The sequence below is a fragment of the Pteropus vampyrus genome, unplaced genomic scaffold (assembly GCF_000151845.1).
Source record: "Pteropus vampyrus isolate Shadow unplaced genomic scaffold, Pvam_2.0 Scaffold311, whole genome shotgun sequence".
NCBI lineage: Eukaryota > Metazoa > Chordata > Mammalia > Chiroptera > Pteropodidae > Pteropus > Pteropus vampyrus.
The window spans coordinates 1,563,653-1,575,463 of NW_011889092.1; the positions used below are offsets into that span (position 1 = coordinate 1,563,653).

Here is an 11,811-nt window from a genome sequence, read left to right on the forward strand (position 1 = left end):
AGCTGTCCAGGCAAGGCTGGGTGGGACTCTGGACAGCCACTCTTGGCTGGGGACCAGCCTACCCTCCTCCATCCACCCAGCCTGTCAGCCAGGGCTCAGGAGGAAGTATCCTAGGGCTGGAATCAGGGCAGACCCCAGCCCCACAAGGTCCTGCAGACTGGAAGGCAGGAGGCACAGTGAGAAGAGATGGGATAGGTAGAGGCATAGAGGATGAGGAGTGGGCTCAGTGAGGGGGTGGGGCTCAGTGAGGGGATGGGGTTTAGTGAGGGGATGGGGCTCAGTGAGGGGGTGGGGCTCAGTGAGGGGATGGGGCTCAGTGAGGGGATGGGGCTCAGTGGAAGTTGCTGAAGAGTTTCTCATACTGTACTTTCTGCTCTGCCCCAGGCTCCTAAGGATGATAGTTGGGGTTAGGGGAGTCCAAGCACCTTGAACCCATTTACCTGTCCCTGGGGTAGGCTAAGAGCCAAGAGCTCCTTTTCCTACCTCTGCCCAAAGCTGAGAAGGTTGGTAGAGCTGCTGAGAAAGCTGGAATCTGCCCCTCCTTTTGCTCATCTTCCTTCCTGGTTTCCATGGGAATTGTGGCTCAGAATAATCAGAGTTTGACAGGATGGTGCTGTAGGAGGAGTCAGCATCAGGCAGAGCCATCTCACAAGGGAGGGGGTTGGCTTTGAAGAAAGTGAGCTCCCTGTTTCTGGGAGTGTGCAAGCAAAGGCTGGATCACCAGTCAGGGTGACTTCAGAAGGGGGCTTCCACGGGGAAAGGTGGTCAGGAGGCCTCTTCTCTGGGACAAGTGGGCTTTGTGTGATTGGCCCAGGTGGCCCCTCCTTCCAGACATCCCTGTGCCTCATTATAGGGGTCCCAATGCCCTGGGATCTTCCTGAGGAGCATCAGGTCTGATGGGGGGAGGCACACAGGGAGGCAAATACAGTTGGGCAAGTCCTACATAGGGGGAAAGACCAGGCCGGTAGGGAGATTTTCCCACTGATTTGTATGGCTGATAGATGTCTTTTTGATCAAATCCTCTGGGTCGAGCTTTGTTCTAGACGCTGGGGCCACAGAAATGAGCAAAACAGAGAGCACTGTCCCCTGGAGCAGACAGTATAGTGAGAAGGCTGAGCACCTGGCAGGAGTGTGGAGGAGTAATGGGAAGCACTGGCTAGAGGACTGGTGGGCGGGATGTATGGCCAGAAGGCAGAGTTTGGGTGTAGCAGGAAAGGAAGTTTTTCGGGGGGCGGGGTGGTGGTGGGTGTGTGTTAAAGCCTTTGGAGTCCAGGACCAGGGCTCTAACTTTATCCTGTGGGCAATGGGGAGCCATGGGGGTGAGGCAGACTCAGGCTTGGGTGAAGAAAAGATGACTCCAGCAGATATGGATGTCCCTGAAGGAGGCATGGGGGCAGGCGTGCCCACCTGTGCCTCTCTGTGTAGGAGCCATGTCAGCATGTATATAGGGAGGGATGTGTTTCTGTGTGTAGGACTGAGAGTAATATGTATCTGTGGAAAGACAGTGAGTGTATGATTGTGTATGGCCTGGGGCAGCCTTGTGTGGCAGAAAGATCTTAGGGTTTATGGATGATAAGAAGCAGATACTAAGGCCAAAGGTGTGCCAAGTCCCCTGAACCTCAAACCTAAAGTGAGCCAGCAGGTCCTGGATTAGTCCTGGACTAGAATCATAGGTTCCCTTCCTCTTCCAGGGTCATGGAGCCAGCCATCTGCTGCTGCAGACAAGACAAATGTGTATGGAAATAACATGGAAATGATATGGAAATGAATGAGACCTGTGGCTGACCCACCCCAACCCCCTCATCCCATGGGCCTGTGCTCTTTCATACTCAGAGCTGCTGCAGGGGCTCTCGGAGTGGGCCCTGACCACCCAAAGCCCAAATCCATATTGTCCCCAGTACCTGCCTGCGGCCAGATTCTTTCCCTGTGAGGGAAACCCCCACATCTGGAGCCACAGCCAACAGACACATAGAGCTGACCTGGGCTAGTGGCTACAGGTAGCTCCTCTGTTTGGTGTGAATTTGGATACACACAAACTCACACATATGTATACACATTCACACATGAATGCATATATGTGCCATACTTGGACACTTATGCACACACACAACTGTACACATATCTGCATATGTGCACACATGTTTACATCTGTACATGGACACATACCTGTTTGCATACACACATATGCACATTCTGTAGATACATGTGTACACACACTTGTTCAGCTATACCATGGAAGTATCACACATCTTCACAAAGATACAAATTTACAAACCTGTACTCATACCCTCTTCCTCCCTCATCCATATCATGCTTGTGGACTTACACACATGTACACATGTATAAGCTACCTAAGGGTGACTCACACCCCATGGCCTTTCCAGGGCTGAAGTGTTGAGGACAGGCTCTAATGGACCCAGAACCCTCAGAGATGTTAGCTTCCTCCAGGATGCTTCTTGGATTGTCCCTTTTCAGGGCCCCTTGGATGGTGGAGCCCTCTTTTAGACCATGGGCTCCACTCCAAGTCATGGAGAGACTGAGTCACACACACTCTCTCCTGAGGAGCCTTCTATACTACAATCTGGTCCTTGCTCAGTCCTTGGGCCTAGCGTGCCTGAGCAGGCTTGCCTGCTCAGGAGAGCTGCCTTCTGCCCAGCTAGGCCTACCTGGATCCTGCCTCTCTCTACATGAGCTCCCTGAGCCCTCAAAGAGATCCAGGCCAACCTTCACAGCTCCTGAGAAGTCTGAGGCCAGAGAGGGCCAGAGCTTTGCCTGAAATCACCCAGCATGTCAGGGTAGGGCTGAAGTTTGAACGAGAGCTTCCAGTAGTCTGGTCATGGTTAACAGCAACAGGATAGATGCATGTCAGGCACCTGACAGGCTCATGGAAGGACACGTGGTTATGGGGGATGGGAGCAGATCTGGGCTCTACTGAGGGTGTGCTGATGCCACACTCTCAGGTGGAGAGATGGCAAGCAGGAAAGTCTGCACACCTGTCCTGGGTGAAGACATGCTTTGTAAGCAGTGGCCCAGAGTTGTCATTATTAGGAACGAGGGAGGGCCGATTCCTGGACAGGGCCTGAGAGCAAGCGGGCCTAGTACCCAGGCTCTCAGCTGAGTCACCTTTTCCGAAAATACCCACTCTGAGGTAGATGGGCCACTGGGCAGCTTAGAGTCACCCATAAAGTGGGGAGAAGAAAAGAGGTGACAGGAGGGGCTGGGCCAGTCATTCCTGTGGCGGAGATAAGCAGAGGGTTTCGAGACTGGGAATGGAGGACCCTCAGTCACTGCTTTGTTAGGGACCGGAAGAGAAGTGGGAAAATCTATTTTTCTCACATGCCTTTCTTCAAGAGATGGAACATGAATTTAAGGCATAGATTGGAGTCAGATAGCCTAAGTTTGAATTTTGGCTCCATTACTTACTAGCTGTGTGACTAGGCAAGTTACTTAGTCTCCCTGGGCCTCAGTTTTCCTTATCTGTAAAATGAGGCTAACAATAGATCCTACCTTATACTGCTGTTAAGATTAAATGTGAGGCACATCGTAAGTGCTTAATAAATGTTAAAGCCCCTCATAGAACCCCTAGCCACAGATGTATACACTCAGTCCTTAGGAGCCATCCCTGATCCTCGATACCATGGGACTGAGATCAACCAGGGACAAGATGCATAATCAAGGGTTTGTAAACCTGGCAGCAAATTAGAATCACCTGGGAACATTTAAAAATATCTGGGATTTGGGGGGTGTCCAAGGCATGAGCCAAGGTGAGAATCCAGCTCAGAATCACAGAATATAGAGTTGGGGGAGTGGAGAAGTCCTAGTCTTGGAGCAAGGGTCACTTTCTGGCCATGAGAAATCAGGCAAGGCCTGTCACCTTGCCACCTCAAGGAGCCTGGTTGCCTCTTCTGAGAGGGGACTAATTGAAGAATTTGAAGGATTACATGAGGGGATGTTTGTGAAAGTGCTCTGTACTCTGCCGAGCATCACAAAAAGGAGGAGGAGGAGGAGGAGGAAGAAAAGAAATTTGTTTATTGAATCTGTGTTACCATTTCACAAATGGGACAAGTAAGGTCCAGAGAGGTGCAGTAGCCTGCCCAGAATCACACAGCAAGTCTATGACAAAGTTAGGATTCACATCCTCCGAGGAGTGCTTAAATCTGAAGGAGTGACACAAAACAAATCTCTCTGAGTTGAGGGAGTCACAGACCATGTTCCTGGGGCCCCAGCTATTGAGCTGTAGTATGAAAGACCAAGTAAGTCTTAAGAGGTAACTTCTCAAGAGGGGTACTGTGGAGATTCTGCCTAGAGCTGGGAGCCCGGGAGATGGCAGCTGTGCCTGGCCAGGGTTGGCTCTTGACTGAGGGATCTGAGATGGGCTCAGATCCCTCAGTCAAGAGAACCAATGTCTCTTGCCAATACCCTCCTGGTTACCTGTGTCCCACCAAGGCCGCCCGAGCCTAGGACTGACCTGGTGACAGGTGCTAGGGATTAACCAAGAGATTTGTGCACTAGGCTCAGACTCACTCTTTACAATAAGCCCTTACATTGGTCACCCTCTCTATAGAGCAAGAAACTGAGGCCATAAAAGGGAAGAGAGGCTGTTCTCTGGGCTAGAACCTTTACACATCTTAGCCCATGTAATGTTTTTTATAGTGTTAATAAGTAGGACAAATTGCCCCCAGTTTGAAGTTGCAGTAAAATACATTGACTTGGTCTGGATCACTTAGCGACAGAGATGCTTCTCCATCCCTCCCCATGCCTCCAGGCGTGACTCCCAGGAAAGACACATCAAGGGGAACTCATAGGACTAAGGTAGCCTCCTGGAGGAGGTGTGCCTCTGCCTGGCCCCTGAATGATAAGTAGACTGACAGGATGTGGAGGGCACTGAGGTGGGTGGGGGGATGGCACGGGTAAGGCCTGGAGGTGAGAATGAGTCATTCACCGATCTGAGAAGAGCAGGAAGTATAAATTTAAGGAATGGTGGCGAGAGGGTCAAGGCTGGAAAAACAAGCCAGTTCTAACTTATAGAGTCTGCCATGTCGGGCTGAGGTGTTGGGCTTTATTGTCCTGGTGGTAGAGAGTCACTGCAGGTGTTTGAGAAGAAGCCACATGTCCAGAGCTGGGCCTCAGAAAGAAAGGTGGGAGAAATCCTGTCATGAAAGAGCTCCTCCTGGGCTGGTGGCACAGCCTATGTGCCAGGTGCCTGGACTGTGTCCAGAACTGGGCTCAGTGACTCAACATTGAGGAAATCACTCCCCAGGGAGAAAGGGCCCAGATGAATCAGCCCAGTGAGGTGGGAGGCTGGGAGGCTGGGGGCTCACTGAGTCACCCTTCAAAGGGGGAGAGGAGAGTTGCAGAGAGAGGGGTCTGCAGCGCAGTGGGAGGGATTCAGATCAGACCACAGCAAGGGCCTTTCAGCATTGATTCTTCTGGCAGTCTTGTGAAAGAGATGGGAAAACTGAGGCCCAGAAACCGAGGAGGGGATCTGACCAAGGTCATGCGGCAAGTCGCTGGCAAAGGCCAGGCGCACCCTCCATTCCAGACACGTCCCACCGCGGCAACTGATCTTATGCCAAGAGGCTAGGAACCTGGTGCATCCAGGCAGTGAGCTGATGCGGGTGACCCTCCCCGCTCCCCGCCCCCCAGGCGGACGGCAAATAGGGCCGGGCTGCGCCGCAGCGATGGGACAGCAGAGGGCGCAGGAGCGTCACGGCTGTAGCAGGCGCCTGAGCGCAGAGGCAGCTCTGCGGAGAACTGCGCTCCGGACGCGCGGGTCCCACCGCAAAACTGTGGATTGTGTGGCACTGGGGCCTGCACTCTCTCCGGCTTCCGAGGATGCCAACGCAGACCTGCCTGCCCGGTGTTGGGGTCCCAGTGCTCCTACCCACTACTCAGAAGTGGTGCGCCTATCCGTGTTTGCGCTCGTGTCTGTGCGCACGTGCCTCCCTCACAGATTTGCTACTGTTCCCAGGGCCTGTCCGTCTCGGATCGACCTCTAAAATTCTCTCTGACGTCCCCCCTTTTTCCTGGAAGAGGAGAAATCCCAGAGCTCCTTGTATTATGTCAGCGGCACCTTCCCCTCTTTTCCACCCCCGCACCCTCTTTCACTGCGCTGGGCTCTGGCTTGGCTCCAGGACTTTTTTAAGTGGTGGGGGGAGAGGATATGCCAGGACTGGAGAGGGGCTCTGAGAGGCCACCCCTGCGAGATAGTGAAAGGAGTGGCAAAGAGGCAAGAGAAGGGAGCGGAGGCTGGGGGCCGGCTACCTGGCGGGGATCCTAATAGCGGACGAGCTGGAAGACTTGAGAGCGGAGAGATGAGGGAGGTGAGATCTGGTGGGGGATCTGATGGGGTCCGAAGATCGGACTAGCTGAGAGGTGCTGTCCAGGGTTGCGGGGAAGTGGGCGGGGCTCGGTGGCCAGGGGGCGGGGAGTGGGCGGTCCGGGGCGGGGCCCAGGAGGACAGTCGCGCGGACCTAGGGAAGCTATCGCGGACGCACTGACCCAGCGCAGCGGCGGGGCAGACGGACGGGCGGGCGGGTGGCTGCGAGCATGGTTCTGGTGCTGCACCATATCCTCATCGCTGTTGTCCAATTCCTCAGGCGGGGCCAGCAGGTCTTCCTCAAGCCGGACGAGCAGCCGCCGCCGCCATGCGCCGACAGCCTGCAGGTAGGGGGGCCCCCACCCGCGCTGGGCACGCGGAGAAGCGGGTGTCCGGCAGCGCCCAGCCGGGTCCTCCGCGGAGCGTGCAGTCGCCGACTTCATGGTCCACCCCGCCCCTGTGCTCTCCTCAGAGTGGGGACCCCTCCCCTAGTTCTGATTGCAGCCCAGTCCGGGAGCCCATGAAGCCCCAGCTCACAGTCCAAACCTCGCCTCAGACTCTGATCCAGGACCCTACCCCAAGCACTGAACTCCCAATCCACACCAAGAGCTCTGTTCAAGTCTGTAACCCCCTGCCTCCCCGGTTAGTGGAGGACCCCTGCCCAGCCAGACCCCTGAACTGCCACTACATATATCAGACTCCAGGCACACCAGAGCACTCGAGCCCCTTGCTCTCAGCCAGGACCCCACCTCCGAGCTGGGCCTCACCCTAAGCTTCTGAACCTCCACTCTGCAGCTTCATCTGTTCCCCGAAACGGATTCCCACTCAAACATCTGGACTTCAGTCCTCACCTGGGCCCCTACCCTGGGGTCCAAACACCTTACATTATGGTTTCTCTTTCTTCTGCAGGACCCACCTCCAACCTTGTTCCTGCTTTCCCTCCTTCCTTACTGTATAGAAGCTACCTAGTCTTTTCCACCTAGTCACACTGTCTCCTCCTGTTTCTCTCTGGGTGTGGTGGTCCCACTTTATTCTCCAGTTTCTCCTCTGGCTTCTCTGAGTCTTTCTGGATGTCCTCTCTTTCTGCTTCTGTTTCTCTTGTTTGGCCTCTTTTGCCCATGTGCCCGCCTCTCTTGGTCTGTCTGTCATTCCCCCCCTCAATTTCTCTAGGTCTCTCTCCCTGTGGTCATCCCTTCCCCATATACCTGCCTCTGCTTTTGGGTGAGGAGGGGTCAGACTCAGAATGCTGGGCCAGTTCCCCAGGTCTCCTTCCCTCCCATGTTGTCAGGCATGGCATCGTGTGGGCGCTGGTGGAAGGGACTAAACATGGAATGCGCAGCCCTTGGGTGGTGTCCAGGGATCTAAGGCAGGTGGGGGTGGTACACTGGAGCACTGGGGTTCATAACTTATAAATCCCCTCATCCCTGCTGCCCTGGTCTTGACGGGGGGCAGTTGGGATTTGGGGATGGGGGAGGAGAGGAATAAACTGCAATCTGTTGTCAGTCACCTGTGGTGGGAGGTGTCCAAGGCTGGGTGACTCTGAGGTGTGTGTTTGTGTAGGGCAGGCTGGGTTGCATGTGTTGGGTGTGCCTTTCGTGTGATCATGTGTGTTGTTTCATGTAGCATTGCATGCATCATCGTGCGTGGGATTATTTGGGGGCATTCTCAGGGGCTTATGGTGAGTGTAAGGATTGTGAGTGTATGATGTTGCATGACATGTGTGGCTAGGGAGGCTGTGTTGTGGGTGTGGAGTGGCAGCTGTATATATATGACTGGTGTGTGTAGGGAACGTCTATGTATGTGGTAGTGTGTTTGTCATCATGGGATGGAGTTGTAGGGGAAGCTCGCATGGGGGATTGATTGTGTGGTTGTGTATGTTATTGGCTGTTGTGTGTAGCCAGGAATAGGGACCTAAGGGAAGCTTTCATTGGATGACTTAGCAGAGGGGGTGAGGGTAGGGGGAGCTGTGTGTGCCTGAGTGTGTTTGCAGCCTAAGTGACTGGCATAGAATCACTGCATACAACCTGGGCTTGCTTGGGAAATTGATTAGGACCTGTGTGTTGGTGTTTAAGGGTCATGTGTCTGTGTGGTGGCTGTTTGAGCAACTCTGGATGAGAAAGAGTGCAGCAGCCAGGGCGAAGGGGTCCAAGGCAAGGAGCCGGTTGACTCTGTGTGTGTGTGTGTGTGTGTGTGTGTGTGCGTGCACGCACGCGCGCGTGCACGTGCGTGTCCATGTGAGTGTCCACGTGCACGTTGGGGGGAGGCATGTGCAGGCAGGATTGTCTACGCTGAAGGGTTGTGTCCACAAACGTGTGGCATTTAGTGTGACATTAGGTGTACACATTATCTATGCAGGATGTATCTCTATGTCTGGGTGAGGTGTGTTGAATTTAATTGTATGCGTGTCTCTGGTTAGGTAGGTGAGTGTGGGGTGTGAGGTGCATGGTGGGAGGTTGAGTGTGAGTGTGAGTGCAGTGTGAAGTGTGGGTGTGTGAGCTATGTGACTTTTTGGTGCGACGTGTGGATTGTGTGATCTTTTCTCCTTGTGAGCTGTTTATGTGTGTGGTGAGGAGTGTGTGAGGGGTGTCCAGGAAGATAAGAGGTGTAGGGGGTGTTGCAGGCTGTGGAATGTGCTGTGGAGGTAAAAGGCAATGTGTGCATAAGGTGTGTGGGGTGAGGAACAAGGTATGTAATGTTGGGGGTATGAGGAATCCAGCAGGTGTCCTATAAATGTTTGTGGAGTGACGTATGTGTACAGGGAGAGCTTGGCTGCCATCCTGTCCTTGCTTTCCTCCCAATTAGGTCCCTAGAGATGCCCAGTGACGTTCTCGAATGGCTCCCCCAGGCCAGGCTGCGTCTACCCTTTGCCCTTCATCCTCCTTGCTTTGACCAAGGCCTTTGTCTTGGGTTTCCGGCTGAGCAGGCCCTGGACAGGCAGGCGGTGGGCGATGTCACAGTCCGGGAACCTTTGTTCTTTTCCTCTTAGCCTGTCTGGTGTTTTGAGCTGAGATTTGGAGGGGGGTGGAGAGAGGATGCACGTGTCATAGGTCACCGTGCTTACTACCATCTCACAGTGCTCCACAGAGAGGAGGAATTCAGGCGCAGACAGCAAGACTTGGGTGGTATCCCCAGTGGCACCTCTTTGATGCAAGAGCACCTTGGGCCAGGCTTGGAGTTGGGCGAGTCTGCCAACCATGAAGTCTTAGTCTCCTGGGTGGCCCAATGCCCTTCCTCACATCATCTTTGGGGTGCTGAGCAGCCAAGCACTCCTTTCTGCATGCTGACCTGTCTTCTTCTCTTTTCTGCATGACCCTCACTTAGGGTCCCTTGGCTGGGAGACAACCAAGAAGACCTCAGTCTGTCTCCACTTTTGTTGACTCCCCTTCTAATGGGGGAAATAGTTCCTGTCCTCACAGAGACCCTTATCTGAAAAAGGAGGCCTGGTCATACCTTTGGGGATCCTTTAGTCTGATGGGGGAGATGCCTTCAGTAGGAGGATCCAGGTCATATTCTTAAAAGAAAAGTATGAGGAAACCTTACTGGGCAGCCTGCCAACAGGTATTGGAGAGCATGAAAGGCCAGGACTCTATACTGTTGGAAGACACAGAGACTATCAGAGTCCATCAGGGGAAGGGGCTGGGGGCCAATGCATCACATTCCAGAAGGTCCTCTGAAGTGAGCAGTCTTGGCCTGGGCCTCGAAGAGGGTATTGGGTGAACAGAGACATGTGACCTGGGGCTAAGGAAGATTCCGGCCCAACTGGAAAAAGGGATCTTGAAGGCAGCCAAGCGATACTATCGGACTTTGGATTGCCATTCCTGGGCCTCCAGCCTTCTCAAGCTTTCACATACAAGGTTTTTGCCCATCCCACTGTCTTTGGCTAGAATCATCATCATCATCATCATCATCATCATCATCATCATCATCTTTTAGGCAGCTCTTTCCAAATTCCAAGCTCCTTTCACAGATGTCTCATTTAACAGATTAAATCATTCAGTTGCCTAAAAGCATTTATTGAGCACCTGCTACGCACCAGGCAGGCACAATTTTAATTGCTAGGGTCATATCAGTGACAAAACAGGCCTTATGGGGCTCCCACCTCCTGTGTCTGAGAAACCTCATATTCCTGGCCCAGCCACACTGTCAGCCCCCAGGCTCTGGAAAGATGTTCTCATTTCTGTGTTTTCCCAGCCTGATATGCACCTGGTTCAATAAGGCTCACTCTTCAGAAGCTGGGTCAGGTCTGCCCATCCCATGTGTCTTGAACTGGACTTGCCATAGTCCAGATGCTCATATCAGTCATCAGATGTTCATAACCCCCTGTAGTGTTGGCAGTTCAACTGCCATCTAGGGAAACTGAGACCCAGACTGGGGTAGGGGGAAGGACTTAGGAAGCCTCCTCTTTAGACCCTCCTTTTACCAGCATTACCAGAGACCAAGGAAGGTCAGACGACTTGTCCAGGTTTCACAGCAAGGCAGCAGGGCTGGTCCCAGAATACAGCTCTCCTGGACACCAGGCTGGGCTCTGGCCCCAGCACATGCTGCTCCCTGGCTGGCCTCCGTGCTGCCTGTGGCGGGTAAATGGTTATTAATGACCCCTCTGGCTAGGAGACAGGAAACGTTTCCCAGCCACAGCTGGGGACCTGCTCCCTGCCAGCCCCAGCCATCCATACCCGCCCTGGCCATGGTGTCGGCATTGCTGTTATCTTCACTTTGCCTTGGCCTTCTTTGCTTCTCCTGCTCATCCACCTCCCACCTCCCTTTTCTCTTAGGGGTGAAGGACAAGAAGGGACAGAACCTTCTCTTCTATATCTCTGCCTCTCTCCACTTTCTCCAATCTGATTTATCTCCACCTTCTTCCCTGCCCCAAACCAGCCAGAAGTAACCCCTTTCCAGGAAGCCTTCCCTGAATGCACTGCCAACTCTCCAGTGGCTCTGTCCTGGGCTCGGGCCACTGGATCTCCCCTATTGCAGATTCTGGTCCCTCTCTGATGGTCTGCTCTGAAGCCCCTAAGGCTGGGCTGGGGGCTTTCTATGGCCTGTCCTCAATTGCTATCTTAGAACTGACATGTGGAGGATCTTCCCAGATGCTTCTTCCAGGAAGTCCCCCGCTTAGGCCAGGGATTCTCACTTCCTGCAAGCAACTCAGCCCTGCCTGTCCATGCCACTCACTGTATACTGCCAGGCTTTCATAGGTGGACATTAAGTGAGCACCTACTATGTGTCCCTAACAGAGAGGGAAGGTAGAGGTGAGCATGGTGTGCACCTTAAAGTTCTGCCACACATTACCCCAAGTCTGATTAACAGCATATCTGCTCTGTGGCAGGGAGACAGACCTAGGTATCAGGGCTGACGATGGGCAAGTGATGGGGTGGGGGAGGGGCACAGACAAGGACTGATGTCAATAGATTGTGTAGTGAGGGCAATGCTGGACAGAAACTCTGGAGCCATGGTGGGACAGAACTGGGACCCCTTGATTCAGCCCAGAGTGA

At 53.6% G+C, this 11,811-nt stretch overlaps 1 protein-coding gene across 1 annotated transcript in view; it reads left to right on the forward strand.

Moving 5' to 3' along the window:
• The first annotated feature begins 6,540 nt into the window (after positions 1 to 6,540).
• Positions 6,541 to 11,811, forward strand: part of PDE2A (phosphodiesterase 2A) — a 65,241-nt gene continuing 59,970 nt past the window's right edge. Inside the window, exon 1 of the mRNA XM_023521674.1 lies at positions 6,541 to 6,666. Coding sequence (XP_023377442.1) covers positions 6,550 to 6,666 — 117 coding nt within the window. The 5' untranslated portion in view covers positions 6,541 to 6,549. The remainder of the gene's footprint in view (positions 6,667 to 11,811) is intronic.